This window comes from Microcaecilia unicolor, chromosome 1 (assembly GCF_901765095.1).
Source record: "Microcaecilia unicolor chromosome 1, aMicUni1.1, whole genome shotgun sequence".
In the NCBI taxonomy this organism is placed as follows: Eukaryota; Metazoa; Chordata; class Amphibia; order Gymnophiona; family Siphonopidae; genus Microcaecilia; species Microcaecilia unicolor.
The window spans coordinates 96078308-96097830 of record NC_044031.1 but is presented as its reverse complement, the minus strand read 5'-3'; the positions used below and the strand labels follow the sequence as shown (position 1 = coordinate 96097830).

Here is a 19523-nt window from a genome sequence, read left to right as displayed (position 1 = left end):
CTATACAGAGCAGGAAAAGGTTTGCTCCTTGTGCACTAATATATTTGAAGCATCTGACGGGCCCTTTTACTATGCTGCAAAAGCGTCTACGCGCGCCCAATGCGCTCCAAAATGGAATTACCGCCCGGCTACCACTAGGCTCTTGCGGTAATTTCATTTTTGGTGCGCATCCGATACGTGCATCTGAAAAATAATTCTTATTTTTGGACGTGCGTATTGGGCATGCGCCAGGTGGCATTTCACGCGTGTAGGTCAGTACTGCCCGGTTACCGCTAGGTCAATGGCTGGTGGTATGGACTCAGACCCAAAATGGATGTGCGGCAATTTTCATTTTACCACACATCCATTTTCGGCAAAAATTTTTAAACAGGCATTTTTTACAGGTGCGTTGAAAAATGATTCTACGCGCGTCCAAGACACGCATCTACACTACCGCAGGCCATTTTTCAGTGCGCCTTAGTAAAAGGACCCCTTAATGTCTGTACTGTATTCTCTCTTTTTCACCTTTCCCTCCACATTTATGTCTTTAATTCTCATGACAAAAGATTTTGGTGCATTTTGCACTATTTTATTCCCTTTCTGTCTAGACCTCTTCCACTCTGCCTAAATCTTGGTAAAGATTTGGTTTCAGGTGAAGTCTCAGCAATTAGCATAATCACTTCATTGTTTCTAGTAGCTATACCTCTCTGTATTAGGATGTTTCTGGTCACTGCATTTTATTTATTTATTGGGATTTATTAACCTCCTTTATGAAGAGCTTCACCCAAGGCGGTGTACAGAAGGTACAGTTTAACATAAAACTTATAATTTTGTTAACAGAATAACAATAGTAAAATACCCAAGAATAAACATAAATACAATAAATGAGGTAAACTTGAAAACAGTAAACAGTAAATTGAAACCTAAAAATAGAACTACTGTGAAACAGTACCAGACTGTTTTGCTACCCATAGATCATCATAACAGATGATAAGTTCTAGAGGCCAGGAGGGGAATTTTAATACCTGGGAATCTAAAAATATGTATGTGCATACAGACAATATAGGTTTCTAAATCCGTTTAAAAAAATAAATACTCAGAATGAGCATAAATGTACACATTTATAACATACATGCATACAACAGAACTCCACCCCAATTCTGCCTTCAGGAACACCTATGTTATATGCGGAACACAAGACGTCAAGCGTCCTTTTATTAAAGGGTGTTATGCCCTTAGGACTAGATTCTATAAATGGCACCCAAATTTGAGTGCCAAAAATTTAAACGCTAAGCACTATTCTATAAATGGCGCTCCGAGTTGGGTACGGTTTACAGAATAGCGCTTAGTGTGGGGGTGCCCAATTTTGGATTTACTGAAACCTGGTGTAAATCCTCGCACCTACATTAGGCAAAACTCTGTCATATTCTATAACACTGCGTGCAAATTCTAGGAACATCCCTGACCTGCCCATGCCCCTTCCATGACCACACCCCCTTGTTGGATCCACGTGTAAGAATTTATGTGTCCATCTTTATAGAATACCAACTAGGAAGATGTGTGCATAAATTCAAATTGTTGCCAATTAGTGTCAATAATTGTTGGCGCCCAATTATTGGCAATAATTGGCTCATTATTCAATGGAAATTGCATGTGCAAATTTGCATATACAATTTTGAGCGCCATATATAGAATTTGGGGGTTAATGTGCAGTTAGCGTGTGATGGGCTACTGCACAAATGTGTTAAGGAGCTGGGCAAGTAGTTTTCCTGTCATTGCGCGTTAAACTGCATGTTACTCATTTTTCAGAATTTTTCTCTGAGGGGGAGTGGCGTGGGCAGAGAGTGAACATGGTAGTGTTAGGCAGCTAATGTGTTATACTTAGTGCGTGCTAACTGGCTATCGTAAAGTTAACATGGGAGTGCTTAGGACTAGATTCTATAAATGGCGCCTAAAAAAAATCAATCAGTGCTGACTATGCGTGTTCTATAATCAGCGTCTGTCTCTAGGCACGCTATGTAGAATCCGGGGGATAGTGCTATTCTAGAAACAATACTTAAAGTTAGGTGCGGTTAATAGAATAGACCCTAGAGGTGGGAACCATGACTATATTTAGGTGCAAACATTTACACTAATGAAAACCTGGTGAAAATCCCCACACATAAATTAGGTGTGGATCCGGCTAATTCTATAACAGTGGGCATAAATTTTAGGAATGCCCCCAACCCACCCATGCCCCTCTTGTGGCCACACCCCTTTTCAGATCCACACACTAGAATTTACGTGCACCTTTTTATAGAATACTCCTAAAAAAATGTGCACTTACGTTCTAATTATTTTTTTTATTTTTATTTTTTTATTTTTGTTACATTTGTACCCCGCGCTTTCCCATTGCCAATTAGTGCTGATAATAGTTTGTTCTTGCCCAATTGTCAGCACAGATTGGCTCAATTAATTAAGTTGGTGTTTGCAAACTGGACACATATGCAAATTTGCATGCACAACTCAAAGTGCCAAATATATAGAATCCAGGGGTTAGTGCCTCCTAAATAGGAGGAAGCAAGTGGTCAGCTACTGAATTCTAATGTTACATTAACACATGACCTTCAATAAAAAAAAAATAGAGGGATCATCCCCCAAAGGTGCCGCATTAGGGGGCCCTTTTTTGAAGCTGCGGCAAAAGGGGGCCTGTGCTAGCGTCAGGTGAAAGGCATGTCTTTTTTTTTTTTTTTTTAAGAAATGGCTGTTTGGCAAGTGAAGCACTTGCCGTGTGGCCATTTTGGGGGAAGCACTTACTGCCACCTATTGAGGTGGCAGTAAGTGCTCCCGCACTAACCCGGCACAGTAAATAGGAGTTGATAAGTGCTTCCACACTAACTCCAAGCACATTACCACACACTATCTGCCAGTGCAACGTGGCACCTATCATGGCAAATACTGGGAATGCCCCCAATGGTTGCCACATTAAGGGACCCTTTTACCAAGCGGCGGTAAAAAGTGGCCCGCTGTAGTGTTAGCATATGGAATTACCGCACTTTGAGGTCACTTTTTGCCAGGGTGGGAAAAAAGCATTTTTTTTGTAGTCGTTCATGGCCATGAGCTAATATCAAAATTAGTGTGTGGCCATTTACTGCTTCAGCCCTTACCGTCACCTGTTTAGCAGGCAGTAAGGGCTCACATGTTAACCTGGTGGTAATCGGGCTACGTGCGGCAATGTGCCCGCACTGCCCAATTACAGCCAAGAATGACTACTTCCTGCCCCCCGCGCTCAAAAAAATGTTTTTTTTTCTAGTTCGGGAAAGGGCACGCTGCAAACTCAGAACTACTGCTGGGTGGTTGGGCATGCCTGTTGGTAGGGCTGTTCTGCCATGCACACTACCCGCACAGTAGCCCTACCACCACTTGATAAAAGGGCTCCTAAATTTGGTAAAGCCTCACATTATGCTGTGGTAACTACAAATTTTACCACAGCTTAGTAAAGGGGCCCTTTAAACTCAGGTATAAAGAGATCAGAATCTACAAAAAGTTACGCTCACAGCTTTTTAAACTTTGGTCCGATTACAGCATTCAGATGTGGAACAAAACTCTAATTTTATGAGATCAGATCAGTGCAATGTTTGAGAAAGCTCTCTTTTTTCCACTAGGCCAAAAAGTATTAAGTTGTGTAAAAAAGAGGATTCAAATGATTCATTTTTTCTCATCAAGCTAAGCAATTATACCTCATTTTCACTCTGTAAGGAAATGTTATTAGTATGCGGGTGCAGTTCTTGTCAATTTGCATATAAAAATATTACATTGTTTCATTAAAATTTCAAATCTGTCAAACTTCAATGCCATGGATTTATTAATTCCTTTTGATTAAAACTTTTTTTTCCTGTTAGAGCAAAATGTATGAAATATTTTAAATATTTAAGGAGGATTATGGTGTTACACAATGTGAGATTTACAAAGCCCCAATCTCAGCAGGGAATTCTTGGGATGGATTAAAGCTACAGGGCGGACTTCGTGTTTTATCTAGCATTAATTTTTTTTGTCAAGCTTGTTAGCTTTTGACACAAGGGCATCTGACTGAGGTAGATAACTGAAGACAGTACCAATGTTGGCTCTTTTCAAATGCATGTGCTGAATTTGTTTAAATGCAATCAAAATGCTGCAAAGATATTGAAATATTAAGTACTTTAAGCATGGAAACAGTTAGATTACAATCATCACGCTGAAGTCATGTATATAAATCATAGTAATGAAGCAGATGACTGACTTGGTAACAATTATTGCCACAATAAAAAAAAACCAAAACACATTAGTTTAGAAAATTCTCAGGTCTTTTAGACTTGCACTATATCTATCTGTTTTACAAGATGACCAATAGTGAGGAACCACCAGCTAAGAACTCAAAAGTTATCTGTAAAAGAACCAGAAACACTAGCAGGGCTTTTTAAAATCCCTCTACCTCTATATTTTTCTTTGCATCGGTTCTTGGGAAATGACAGGATAGGAGGGGTTGGACTATGGAAAAGAACAGTTCTTCATTCAGGGACATTAGAATGAAGTGGGTCACATTGGCCCTGGCCCGTTCAAATTTGTAGCAGTTGGATTATTAGGAGTTTGTTCCCATAGTCCCGCTATTCTGTCTGCATCTCAGCCAGCTCTGGGGATGATGCACAAAGCATTAGCATTAACCCGGTTTTACTGGTCCAGCAATGCTCAAATGGTTTCAGCACAGTATTAACTCCCACGGAAACCATTAGTGCAGACTGCATTAAAATGCATGTTAATGGGGTCATTAAGTATCCTGCAGCCATGCTGAAAAGAATAAAAAGTTTATCACACCTGTTGTGCCCAGGAAACTTTTTGCCAGGCCCAGGGCAGCATAGAAGAGTTGGTTGAGATGAGCGGATATCTAGCAACACCCCCTCTCTCCATTCAACCTGACCACCCAGTCCTGGAATGCCTGATATGCCGGCTCCTAGCAGCTTCCCTCCTTCCCTCTCCCCAACCTGACCTTAGCCAAACATCCTCCTCTCTGGCCACATTTAAAAATTTCTTCCTGATAGTCTAGTGGGTCCACCACTTTTCGATTGCTTTCCAATCCGGCATCCCCTTCCCCTCCCTCCAACGTTAAATTCTTGGATGTCTAATGACCCCCCTCCCTACCCAACCCCACCTTCGCCTAAAAAAAAATGCCCTTACACAAATTCCCTTCTAGTTTAGTAGGACCCACTCCATGATCCAAAGCCTAGCCCCAAGATCTCATATATCGCATGTGGCAGGAGTGATTCCCACTTGCTCCTGCCTCCAGGCACTGCCATCTGGTTCCTATGATATGGACTTCATACCTATGTTTTCCTTTGGTATATACTTATATATTTTCTGAGATAATTTGCTTATGGAATTTTCTTGTATTATTATTTGTAATACATTCATAAAAATTCTTTAAAAAATAGTGAAAATGACCAAATATAAGCATAAAATAAAATCAATGAGGTAAACTTGGAGGTATGCAAATGTAATAGAGATCACATGATTATAGTATCAGAAATGTACATATTAAATCAGCATAGTAGTATATTTATATAAAGAAATATGATAAATGTTGACAGAATACAAATGATAATCATGAGGCAGCATGGAAGAATATCCATATAACACAGATATGATACAATATCAGCATAATACAAATGAAATACTTTGGCTTTTGACCTTGAAGGATCAGAAATAATACGAATAATCTAAAGATCCTTTGAAAAGACCTACAGTAAAGAGTGATTTATTTCTCATAAGATTCGATGGAATAGGATGTGTATCTCTTTCTTACCTTTGTCTTCTTTTTGTTGGCATCCATAATCATTCTCCAATCAGATCCATTATTGCTATAGCCAATCTTGAATTTTCTCATGAACACCTTGTTGTCTTTCTGTTTGCCACCTTGGACAATAATGCCTCGTACTATTTTCTCCTCACCAAGGTCTACTTGAAGCCACTCGTTAGTATATGAATGACTATTAGCTGGTGGTGGCAGTGCCCAGCCTGATCGACTCGTTATAAGACGGGCATTTTCTGGAACCCAGTGTCGATCAACCTGACTTGAAGCTGTAATCTGGGAATCCGAAATGAGGCCTGATACCATTCCCAGCATTCCAGAGCAAGGGTAATCTATAAAACAGACATGCAATGTTTAATTTTTTGGAGCATGATAAGCGTCAACCATTCTAAAAACTTTAAAAGAGGTAGCTGTATTAGTTGACAGAAGCAGGGGGTGCTTTAGGGACCAAAATAATGTATGAAGACATGAGCTTTCAAGAACCAGAGTCAAGATGTATCTGACAAAGTAGAATCTTGTCCTTAAAATCTTATGCCTCAATAAATTGGTTAGTCTATATGGAGCCACCTACCTCTAGGGTTGATGCAGAAAGAGGTACATTAAAGATATTCAGTACATAGCTTCTAATATGAGCTTTCTGCAGAAATTTACCACCAAGATACAGTAATCAACGAGTAGGCAAATTCCTGCTGTGTTAAAAAGTGTGCATTGTCTGGAAAATAAAAATAAAAATACAGTGCACACCGCAGCAGTAATCTGCAACTCATTGTTCACATGTTCCCCTTCCTGTGTGTGAATGATGGTTGGCTCAAGCAGTGATAAAAAGGGAGACATTTTTTAAAAACCCACTGCTGCACAAAGGGTCACATTCACCCCCTCCCAACGAATTCCCCAATCCCAAACCTCCCTAAGTTGATCCCCCAAACATTCAATGCCCTCACCCCCTCAAGATGATCACTGATCCTCTGACTCCCTAATTCATCAAACAAATAGCCCTGATGTCTAGTGGCACAGGCTCCTAGACCCCCCTCCTCCCCCAGCATACATTAAAGAAGAGACAGGAGCAATTCCCACTCACTTCTGCCACTATGCTGCCATCTTTGAAAATGGTGGTACCTTACTCTGCATGGTGCATCCTGGGATACACTGGTCAGGGTGAGCTTTGCAAATACAGGAATTTCCCCCCTTATTTGGTAGTCTCAGCCCAGACAACCAAATTAGGGGAAATTCCCTTTTTTGGCAGACTGACTCTGTGCAATGTATCCCAGAATGCACTGTGCGGGTTAAGATGGAGGTGTAGTGGCAGAAGCGAGTTGGCACTGCTCCTGCCCCTTCTTGAACATACACTGGGGGCTGGGGGAGAGGTTCTGGAAGGACCAGGGCTATTTATTTGTGGGCTTGGTGAGAAGAGGATCGGGAAAGGGGTTGCCACTAGAAATGAGGGTTATTTGTTTGTGGCATCAGAAGTTTGTGGGGAGGGGGATGGAGTTAGAGATACCATAAGAAAATAGGCTATTTTTGGGTGGTTGAGAGGATTAGGGTGTGGGGGAGTCCACAAGAAGTCATAGATATTTTTTATATTTTTTGGGGGGTGGGCACGAGGGATTTATGGGAAGGCCAGTAGTCTGGGATGGGGGGGGGGGCTATTAGCTTTTCTGCCCTGATGAACATGCTGAAGGAGGGCAAGTTAACCATCTACACTTCCTCAGCCCTGGCGGTAAATGTTTTGCCCTTTGCTTGCCTTAAAATCTTCTGTGTACTTCTCTGTATCAGGGCAAAAGAGCTAATTGCCTCATTACCATTCACCAATGTCTAAAGTACAAGTTAACTTCCGCGCTGAGCCCCTTTCTGCATCGTGCACCCAGTGAAATGTGTGCAGACCTCTCATTAACAGCGCACTCCTGTTCATGGTAGCTTTCTGCATTGCCCCCTCTATCAATTTTGTCAACCGTTCCATACTTATGTCATGATGCGTCAGTGATTCAATAAATCCTCACGCATAATTTTCACTACAGCAGAAAGTGTTTCTATTTAAACCTTTCCCTAAAGAAATCTGTGAGTGCAATTCAAGCGATATCGCTGGGATTCTATATATTGTGCCTAGCGTTCCTCACCGAAATCCAAGTGTATTCTACAACGACGCACATAACGTAATTGGCTTAACAAGTCAATCAGAATTTTTAATAGCACTTAACAAACAATAATGAGCACTAATTGGCAATAATTACAATTTATACACATAACTCTCTAAGCGTATTCTGTAATGCACAGTGCTTAAATTCTAATGCGCGGAGCCAAAAAGAGGTGTGGTTTATGGGCGGGGAAATAGGTGTTTTGTGGGAGTTCTAACATTTATGCACACTGTTGTAGAATATGCCCCTCTGTGCTTAAATCTATGCACTGGTATTTATGCCACGTTTCCCTTGATGTAAATGGATGCGCATAGTTCTAAGCGCGGAGATGTCAACTAAGCGTATTCTATGTACTGCGCCTAAATTTAGGCACTGCTTATAGAATATGCTTAGGCAGAAATTTTTTCTGCACAGACTTTTCAGGCACTATATATAGAATCTAGCCCTATATGTGTAAAAATCATGCTGTATATGTGCAGGACATATATTTCTGCACCTTTTTCTAGTCTGTATTTGAACAAACAATCCTCCTAAAACCACCTGTAAAGTTATACATTATTAGTGAGAATTGCAGCTTCACTTGTATTAGGGGAAATGGAAATGGGACTTGATATACTGCCTTTCTGAGATACTTATTTTGTACCAGGGGCAATGGAGGGTTAAGTAACTTGCCCAGAGTCACAAGGAGCTGCAGTGGGAATCAAACTCAGGTCCCCAGGATCAATGTCCACTGCACTAACCACTAGGCCACTCCTCCACTCCACTTAGCATATTAGAAAAATGATGAACTTTTCTTTAAAAGAACAGACACATTCCCATTATTAAGACATGATCATTGCATTTCCTCCCATTTTTGTCAAGGCTTTATATAACAATTTTGTCCGTGGTTCACTATGCTTTACCTCCTTGGATAAACACATTTAATTCTGTTCCTAGAAGTTGCCCAAAATTATTCCCAGTAGCACCATATCCAGGATATATGTATTGAACAGGAGAACGTGAGACATAGTTAATGTACTGGTGGGGCTTTAGGAAAAGGTAGACAGCATACAGGCAGTCTAAATTGACAAGTGGCATCAGGTGTGATCATATACTAATGTCGTGTTAATTGTGTACCTCAAGGGACCAGGGAAGGGGCTCAAGACATTGGGAGTCAGGTGTGAAAAGTGTTAATTGCAAACCCCTGGGCTTGGAATATTTCTGAAAGGTGCCTAACAAGGTGCTAAATTGTAGTTTTTGAACCAAAACAATAACACAGAGTGTAACTTGTTCTAGTGTTGAAGTGTTAATGCTATTTATGAGAAAGTAACCCGCAGCTCAGTCTTACCTGTGCTCCCCTCCCCCCCCCCCCCCCCCCCCATCTCTAACTAGGTGAGATTCTGCTAAGAGGCAGTATTTATACACTGGCTGTATTTTGGTGAGAACATAACAAAGCAGCACCTAGTTTGGCTTCCATGATGTTATCTTTTCCTCTGTAATGAAACACATCATACTAGAAAATGTTTACCAGTGTATACTTGGAATGTGGTCCTTTAAAACTGAATACATGCCTTCCCATATTCAATAGTATTATAACCTCACCTGAGCTGTACAAATCAGACATGTTTATTGCCTATTAAAAGAAATTCTACCTAAATTATTAGTCAGATATTTTGAAAAACCATCTTTACACAGTAACTTAATAGCATAGTAAATGATGGCAGACAAAGGCCATTTGGCCCATTGAGTTTGCCAGTTTTTCTTTCTATCCACACTGCTAAAGACACGTTCCAGCTGTCAGCCAAAAAGTATCACCACCTGCAAGGTTTCTCCCTATCTAGAATAATATTGTTTCTGGTTTTCTCCTTTATACTCCATCATCTTGGGCAGTAAAGCAAATGAGATCCCCAATTAGTTTCCTCCAGCGCCCACATCATCTCTGTCTAAACACAAGGCCCCACCATGTATCACAAAGCAACATCAGTGCAGCTGCTATCTGAATTGTGGCCTTCTAGGTACGCTTGCATTTCTGTTATGACTTTGGGGTGGGGGGGGGGGTGGAGGTGGTGTCGTCAATATGTAGTGGTATCAGGATCACTTTTTTGCAACTATCCCCAGATATATCTGTATACTCTGAGTCACTGAATATCACAAGTTGGAGCTATAAGGATATTTTATTTGGATATATTTTGCTGTGCTATAACTGTGACCAACATATTCAGATAAAATTGGCCAGATGGCAACCAAAGGATCACTGCTATGCTGCTATCTTGAAACCATGGCCACTGTTTAGATATGTTTTGGCCAGTCATCAACTTGTCTAGCCAAACTTTATACAGTAACCATTTGCAAATTTGAAATAGAAACAACAATGAAGGGTTGTTTTTAATGAATTATGGACTATCCATTATCTTTGACTTTCCTTTGGGAACAAAGAGTTATGGTCAATAACTCATGCTCTAATTACAAATTGACTACATTACTGTAATTTGTTTTATAGAGAATTGCCAAAAAACAAATCCAGAGACTTCAATTAGTACAGAATGCATGACTCCTTACTCGTGTGAATACACTGTAGAAAACCAGTGCTCAAATCCCTCCACTGGTTACCTTTTCTGAGCCAGTTGATTTTAAATTAGTTATGCTGATTCATAAATTAAATTTATTAGTCTATTATGTCCAGACGACCTACATGCTTGCATTTGATGCTTTGTACCAGGTTGGTCTTTGTGGAATTATGGTGGTGTCTATTAGTCAACAAGCTTTTTTCTGTCAGGGTCCATTGCTGTGGAATTCACTACATCTCAAATTGAGAGTGTTAAGTGAGACTGCAAAATTTCATAAATAGTGGCCTTGCAAAGAGGTTTTTACATGAGGATTCCTCTAATGTATATGTTTGTTAATGTTCTAACCTATTTGTAGTAACTATTTTGTAGAGAAATTTATATAGCAACATGTACAGTTTTATTAAAATCATCAAACATATTTGACAGAGAGCATCAGCAATTATTTACTGTATGGAAAAGGAGATATTTCCAGACTAGGTCAGACTTCAACTTATAATTTACATTATATACTCCCTATTAAGCTATCACTTGCACCAATATCACCTTCCATCCAAAAAGCACATCAAACATTTGTCTTCTGTATTGAACATGTCTTCAAAATATTGTGCCAACCCACAGCGCAAAAATCTCACTTCACCGGTCCAACAAATATCTAATTTTGGGGTCCTTTTACCAAGCTGTGGTAAAAGGACCCCTGCGGTAGCATCGGTGAGCAGGTTTGCCGAGTACCAAGGCCCCCTTTTACAACAGTGGGTAAAAGGCCCTTTTTTAAAAAATAAGGAAATGGCCATATGGTAAGTTAACCACTCGCTGCAAAGCCATTTCCTGGAGAATCCCTTATCACCACCTATTTAGGAGATGGTAAGGGCTCACGTGCTAACCCGGCGGTAACCGGGCAGTGTGCGGGGCTGACCCATTACCGCCAGGTAAGCCCCCAGCACTAAAAAAATGTAAAATATTTTTGAGTACCGGAAATGGTGCGTGGTGGGCAGGCACTACCGCTGGGCTCCTGCTGTAGCCTAGCAATAGCGCCAAATTGGTGCACAGAAAGCCTGCGGTGGCCTTGCAGTACCTCTTGTAAAAGGACCCCTTTCATGTTCTACAGAGTTACATGAAGCCATCAATGTAAAACAAACAGTACTTCTCTGAAACAGAGCAGTACAGAGAATCCTTCTTCTTAGCTCTTCCTCTGAATGAGCATTTCAATGAGGTGTACAATAGGAAACACATGGGCCCAATATTCAGCAGGACTGAATTAAGCCCCACTTACCAGGGCCAACCACTGATTTTCACCGGCATTACTGACTGCCATGGCACGATTCAGATAGTGCTGGGGGGAGGTGGATGTCAAGGCGGTATGGGACGTTATTCTGGTACCACCGATGTCTCCATACTTCAATAAAATCTTTTATGAACATACATCTTCTAGTCTTTGGTATCCTTGGTCACCCTCCCACTCCCACTTTTTATTCTGTTGATTACCACCGATGTTCAGCATCAGTACCTGGATAACTATCCAGACAAATTAGCTGTACTAACTTGTCCAGGTCGATATTCGGGAACTGGTGCTAAGTATCAGCGGCACCCAGATAACTTCTGGCAGTTGCTTTATACCCAGATTTTCAGTGCTCATATCTGGGAACAGCTTGAGGGCTTGAGGCTGGATATCCAGGTGTAAGGTGGCAAAAATAGTATCAGTAATATGTTTCTGGCCTACAAATATGTATCTGCAAATAAGGTATGGAAATATGGTAAAAGGGGGTCTGCGTTAGCGTCAGCGCATCAGCGAATGTTTTTAATGCGCGCTGAAGCCTTCTTTTTCCACAGCGGGTAAAAGGCTGTCTTTTTTGGTCGCAACAAAATGGCCGTGCAGTAAGTGAACCACTTGCCATGCGGCCATTTTGAGGGGGGAGCACTTGCCGCCACCCATTGAGGTGGCGGTAAGGGCTCCCACACTAACCTGGCGGTAACTGGTGTTACAAAAATAGAAATACAAATATTTTTGTAGCACTGGAAATGGCACACATAGGGGGTGGGAACTACAGTCAGTCTCTTGTGGTATCCCAGCGGTAGCTCCAGCATAGCTAGTGGTAGGCCCGTGTTGGGCTTACCGACACTTAGTAAAATGGCCCCAGAATGATTATTCTTGCTTTCATAAATTTCTCTGGTACTGACCTGTTATTTTACAGCCATACACCTCAAATCTCATTGATATACCAGATTCCCAAGTCAAAGGCCTGATCTTTACAAAGCGGGTTAGAACAGGCTTAGGAAATTTTCGATAAACCACATCAGTAGGGTTGCTGTTTCCTTGAAAGGTCTATAGAAAAGAAAGTAGAAAAACTATTCAGGTCACCTGCAAAAAACTACATTATTTCCTCACAAGAACCCCAAACTCAAAAAATGTGTATCCATGGTCAGTATAGTTTGCTCCATTGAACCAGAGATATGCACCAAACCATGTGCCATAAATTCAGATTGCCTAATTAAGTGTTTTATAACATCCTCCTCATTTACAGTTGACTCATTCTTTGATTCCACTGTTGTAATCTGCTGGACATGTTAACCAAATCAATCTTGAAACAAGGAGAAAATGGACAATAAACTCAAAATCAATAAGTATTTGTCAAGTTCCTACTAATTCTTCTCTGCCAATAGGTAATCCTCTTGTTTTGTAAAGCTAATTGAATAATCGACCTTGTAATTCGTAAAGCTAGTATATTATTCTTTTGATTGTCCTGAGTGAATGTCCTGAGCTCTCAGTTGTGAAGGTACACAAGAAATATTGCTATGTTCTGATTAAAAAGAATGGGCCCCAATATTCAGACCGCAGGAGGAAGTCCCCATAAGTGCCATGATCGGCTGTGACCCTGGTTATTCAATGCCAGGCTGTTTCCAGTGACCAGCATTGAATATTCATTTTTTTTTGTTTTTTTGCTGGCTCAAACTTAACCAGCTGAGTGAATTTTCATCACTGGCTAATGAAGTTTATAGCGGCCAAAGATATGACTGCTATTTAGGCGGTCTGATTTGGCTGCTAACCTTAGCCAGTCAGCGCTGAATATTGCCAGTTATCATGCAATACGGTCGGTTATCTTTTTGGTGCTGACTGCGAATATTCAGGAGAGATAACTGGTTAGCTCATGCTGAATATTAGCAGTTAGGCGCTGAAGCACTATTTAACCAGTGGCCATTTCTGACTGGTTAAATTAAGCTGAATATCATCCAGAAAGAGTCATCAGGAACAGATGAGACAAAAGGCCGCGTCAAGCCAATTACTTGCTCACATTCACACTGTTTGCAGAAACCTTCTGGAAGAACTACGGACATTATTATATTTTCACAGATACAAAGGGAGAAGTTGGCATAGTTGGTGAAAGTCAGGTCCAGAGAAAAACAGGTACTATAAATTCTGACCTTTTGTTTCTTCTTGAAATATTTGATTTAACTCTTTTTAAAACTATAACAATAATCTTTACCATCGAAATAAGATCCCCGCACATTTTAAAGTTTACTAGCACACAGGTACACATGCTTCCACTTTTGGTTGGATGATTTGAGGCATTTCTATGAATGGTTCCAAAGCGATGACAGAACAAAGAGATGGTAGTTGGAAAACAGTAAATTGCTGAAGGTGACAGAGAAAAGCACTCCATCAGGTTTCAGATTTTATACAAGCCTAACTGTCCTGTGTCCAGAGTGACAAAATTCTGAGGGGTGGCAAAATTCAGAGCTGCCATAAAAAGTTGAACCCACAATCCTTTGTTGCCTGATAGAGGTCTATAAAATAATGAGTGGAATGGAACGGGTAGATGTGAATTGCTTGTTTATCCAAAAATACTAGGACTAGGGGGCATGCAATGAAGCTATAAAGTAGTAAATTTAAAACAAAATGGAGAAAATATTTCTTCACTCTATGTGTAATTAAACTCTGGAATTCATTGCCAGAGAATGTAGTAAAAGTAGCTAGCTTAGTGGGGTTTAAAAAAGGTTTGGATAGCTTCCTTTAAGAAAAGTCTATAAGCCATTATTAAAATGACTTGGGGGAAAATCCATTGCTTATTTCTAGAATAAGCAGCATAAAATGTATTGATTTTGCCAGGTACTTGTGACCTGGATTGGCCACTGTTGGAAACAGGATGCTGGGCTTGATGGACCTTCTGTCTGTCCCAGTATGGCAATACTTATGTACTTATGGTACACCTCTGACTGAGGAAAGCAGAGTTTTGGTGTCCCTGTGGTCTGTGGGGCTACAAAGGTCCCTAGCATTGCCAACAGGGTCAATGCAAGGACATTAAGGGAATCTTTTACAATATGGATGTCGCTAATGTTTAGCGTGCCCTATATATTAGCGTGTGCTAAAAACGTTAGCATACCTTAGTAAAAGAGGCCCTAGAAGCATTAGGTGAACCTTCAGTCTTGCACCCCCTTTTTCCTTAGGTGGAGTTGGAATTAGAGTCAGAATCAGTAAAAATGTACCGATTCCAGCTTCAAAATAAAAACTTACATTATAATATATGGTTGTTGATGAGCTAGTATGGTTTCACTCTATGTCCTGCAATTACACTTTCTTAGTGTGGTAAAGTAGGAAAAGACCTCAGAAGCTCAATGTACCACAGTAGCTGAGCGAACCTCCTCATAGGTCCGAAAAACCTCCTGTGCTGGTTTAGCTTTTTTTTTTTTTTTTACAAATTTTATAAATGTTTTTCAAAATTTTTGTTATTTTACGAGTTTTTCTTGCTGTTGTTTTTCAACAAGGAAAGGCACTTATCTGAGTACGTTGCCCCTTGCATGTCATTAAGGAAGCACGAGAATGAAGGCACATATACAAAGGACTTTCTGAGGAGAAACGAACATGGGTGTAGCTCCCAAAGAAGCCTAGAGTGAAACAGAAGCGCTCTGTTCAGCTCACCATGACAGCAGCAATGTTCTCAGATAAGTGCCTTTCCTTGTTGCAAAACAACAGCAAGAAAAACTCGTAAAATAACAAAAATTTTGAAGAAGGAGTAGGAGTCAAAGTCGAAGTCCTGCTTCCCCACTTGACTAATTTTGAAATTTAATATTGTGCTGATAGTTCTTTACGTTCATTTGGCTGTCAAGACTTATTGAATTGCAATGACTGCTGCCGTTGATTACTGCTCCCAAGAAGCTGGTCCACGGGCAACTGCATAGTTTGCTTAAAGTTTAACCCAGCACTACAGCAGGTATCAGCCCACCCACTACCTCTTCTATCAACCCACTCACTACCTCTTCAGCTTTCATTATATGATGAAGGCTGCAGCAAAAGAGCTGGGTCATAGAGATGCTGCCATGTCTTCCTGGATTGTGGCTAGGGGCAATAAAAACCCAAATCTGCCACTACACACTACCAGAAGGGGCAATAATTGCCTCTGTATGGGCAGTTTCAGCATAAAAATGGGCAGGGCTGCCGAGAGGGGGGGCAGAGGGGCAACATTCCCCAGGGCCCGACCTCCAAGGGGGGCCCGCCCAGTGCTTGGACGCAACAGGAAGAAAGAGCGAAGCAGGAGACAAGCAAGTAAGCAGGCCGGGGGGGGGGGGGGGGAGAGGGGGCGCAGGAGACAAGCAAGTAAGCAGGGGGCTGAGGGGGGGGGGGGGGTGTTTTGTCCCAGGCCCGGTGTTGTCTCTCAGCGGCCCTGAAGATGGGAACCTGAATTACCCTCCCATCTTTAGAGCTAGCTCCTCCAAAATATGAGAAATACACCCTGAGAGGGAGTGCGGCATACTAGCAGCATTTTCACAGGGTGCAACCAATTAATATGGACCCTGCAGCAGATAGTGTACACTATCCATTAGTAAATTACCACTAGAGGGAAGAAGATGGAGAGAACAGCGTTGAGAAGCTGTCACTAATCTTTTTAGATGATTTGATTTGTTTTACTGGGATTAACTTAGTATTTAACATCAAAGGATCAAACAATACAAAACAGATAATGTAAGTACTGATCAGTTTTTTCTCTGAAGACGTAACTTGATTTGGATCTATGCACCAAGCCACATAGGAAATCTGGTTTTGAGAAATGTTTCTTGCTTTCATATTGAACTCCCATATGCCACAGAAGTATAATCTAAGAGCAAAACCTTGTCAATACTAATCTATATTCATAATAAGCTAATCTTTAAGTGTTTCTAGGCTTCTTCTATGGGAATACTGCACTGATTTTCTTAAATGAATCATCATTTATAAGTGCACCGCATCTACATTCTTGCCCTGGGCTCAGTGGGTCATGTAATTTGACATTTGACCTCCAACTGAAAAATGGCCACCTTTGTAGTAGCTAAATCATTCTGTACAGCTCCACTCCATCTGCTTAATGAGTAAAATTTCACTTGCATGAACCTGATCCATTCATGTATGCTCAGCTATTAACTGATTGCTGTTCACGAATATCCTTCAAACTCATTTGCATGTTAAAGTTCATGGTATACCTCACTGTTTTGTGTGCCTTGCAATGAAATACAATCACAAGCTGAATATATGGCTAGTTGAATTAAAACAGTATTAAAACTATAGGCAAAATTTATGAGAGACAGTTTAATAAGCCTAGCATTTGTTTTTTTTTCTTGCATTTTCTCTTCTTGTGAAGATGATAAGTACATAAGTATTGCCATACTGGGAAAGACCAAAGGTCCATCAAGCCCAACAGTCTGTTTCCAACAGTGGCCAATCCAGGTCACAAATACCTGGCAAGATCCCAAAAATACAAAACATGTTATACTGCTTATCACAGAAATAGTGGATTTCCCCCCAAGTCCATTTAAGAATGGTCTATGCACTTTTCCTTTAGGAAGCCATCCAAATCTTTTTAAAACTCTGCTAAGCTAACTGCCTCTACCACATTCTCTGGCAGCGAATTCCAGAGTTTGTGATCTTTGAGTGAAAAGCTATTTCATCCTATTTATTTTAAAAGTACATAAGTACATAAGTACATAAGTACATAAGTAGTGCCATACTGGGAAAGACCAAAGGTCCATCTAGCCCAGCATCCTGTCACCGACAGTGGCCAATCCAGGTCAAGGGCACCTGGCACGCTCCCCAAACGTAAAAACATTCCAGACAAGTTATACCTAAAAATGCGGAATTTTTCCAAGTCCATTTAATAGCGGTCTATGGACTTGTCCTTTAGGAATCTATCTAACCCCTTTTTAAACTCCGTCAAGCTAACCGCCCGTACCACGTTCTCCGGCAACGAATTCCAGAGTCTAATTACACGTTGGGTGAAGAAAAATTTTCTCCGATTCGTTTTAAATTTACCACACTGTAGCTTCAACTCATGCCCTCTAGTCCTAGTATTTTTGGATAGCGTGAACAGTCGCTTCACATCCACCCGATCCATTCCACTCATTATTTTATACACTTCTATCATATCTCCCCTCAGCCGTCTCTTCTCCAAGCTAAAAAGCCCTAGCCTTCTCAGCCTCTCTTCATAGGAACACTGGAGCACCAAACTGTTAAAGTATGTCAGTGTTATTGTAAACGGATGTGGTAACAACGGTTAGAATATCTGGGTTTTAAAAAGGTTTGGACAAGTTCCTGGAGGAAAAGTCTATAGTCTGCTTATTGAGATAGATATGGGAGAAGCCACTGCTTGTCCTGGAACTGGTAGCATGGAATGTTGCTACTATTTGGGTTTCTGTCAGGTACTTGTGTCTTGGATTGGCCACTGTTGGAGGCAGGATACTGGGTTAGACGGACCATTGGGCTGTTCTTATGTTCACTTGCAATAGATGAGATGCATGACTATGCAAAATAGCTCATGACCTGCTTAGACAGTAAAAAAAATTATGGGCTTAATATGCAGTCGGTGGTAGTCAGTGTTTTGCTGACTACTGCTGGCGTTAAACCTGGAAATACAATGGGAGCCATATCTGAGCTCTGGCAGTGAATTTCCAGGTTTTCGGAGCTGGCTAATGCATAGCCAGTTAAGTGCAATATTCAGCACTTAACCAACTACAAGTTACCGCAAAAGGGGGGTCATTTACTAAGCCGTGGTTGCATTTTAAGCTCATGGTAGAATTCAGCTGGCGGTAAATAAGTTTCTACCGTGAGCTAAAAACGCTACCATGGCTTAGTAAAAGACCTTCTAAGATAGGATTGACTTTTATACGATCCTATTTATGCAATTAACCTAATCAGTTAAGTGTTCAATATAGGCACTTAACCGGCCAAGTACTGACACTGCCTTCAGAACCGCCTCAAAATAGTCAGTTTTTAGTTTGGCGCTAAGCGGTTATTTTCAGCGGCACTAACTTAGCCCCGAGCAGGCAATTTACCCGGCCACGAGCCATTTCTGGACTGTTACATTGTGTTGAATATCAACTCCTATGTGTTCAAATTGCCTTGCAGATATATTCATGTAAAAAATGCAACACATTTACAAGCTTTTATTGCTGACTAGTAAAAAAAAGCCCGTTTCTCATTGAAATGAAACGGGCACTAGCAAGGTAATCACCTTCTGCCATTAATGCTTTTAAGGGAAGTTCCAGCATACCCCCTCCCAATTCCAGGGTCCCCCCCTGTCTCCCTCCCTTCCGCCTTCCCAGTTCCAGGGTCCCCCCCCTCCCTCCCTCCCTCCCTCCCAGTTCCAGGGTCCTCCTTCCCTCCATCCCTCCTCCCTCCCTCCCAGTTCCAGGGTCCCCCCATCCTTCTTTTAAAATTCGGAGGGAAGGGAGCCTGGAACTGGAAGGGAGGGAGGGAGGGAAATGGCACTCGCTAGTGGTGGGAACTACTGCCGGGCTGCTGTGGTAGCCCGGTGGTACTTCCGTTGTAGCGAGCGGTAAGTCTGCGTTGTGCTTACCTCTGCTTTGTAAAAGGGCCCTTAATCTATAAAAAACTTACTATGTGTTTGCTCCCATCTTTTAATGTTATCCATTCATCGCCATTGGAGCTGATATCAACTTTGTAGGACTTCACATAATATTCTCTCAGGGTTTCTTTTGAAGTGGCACCCTGGGTTCCAATGCCAGAGACGAAACGAATAAGTCCTAAGTCCACCTGTAGCAATTAATGGGGAAAAGGCAGGTTAA

The 19523-nt window shown here is 41.2% G+C and overlaps 1 protein-coding gene across 1 annotated transcript in view; it reads right to left on the bottom strand.

The window, feature by feature from the left end:
• The window catches only part of NRP1 (neuropilin 1), a 323789-nt gene that overhangs the window by 81305 nt on the left and 222961 nt on the right, over positions 1-19523 (bottom strand). The window contains exons 8-10 of the mRNA XM_030199076.1: positions 19336-19491; positions 12654-12798; positions 5795-6132 (exon numbers count right to left, since the gene is read on the bottom strand). Coding sequence (XP_030054936.1) covers positions 5795-6132; positions 12654-12798; positions 19336-19491 — 639 coding nt within the window. The remainder of the gene's footprint in view (positions 1-5794; positions 6133-12653; positions 12799-19335; positions 19492-19523) is intronic.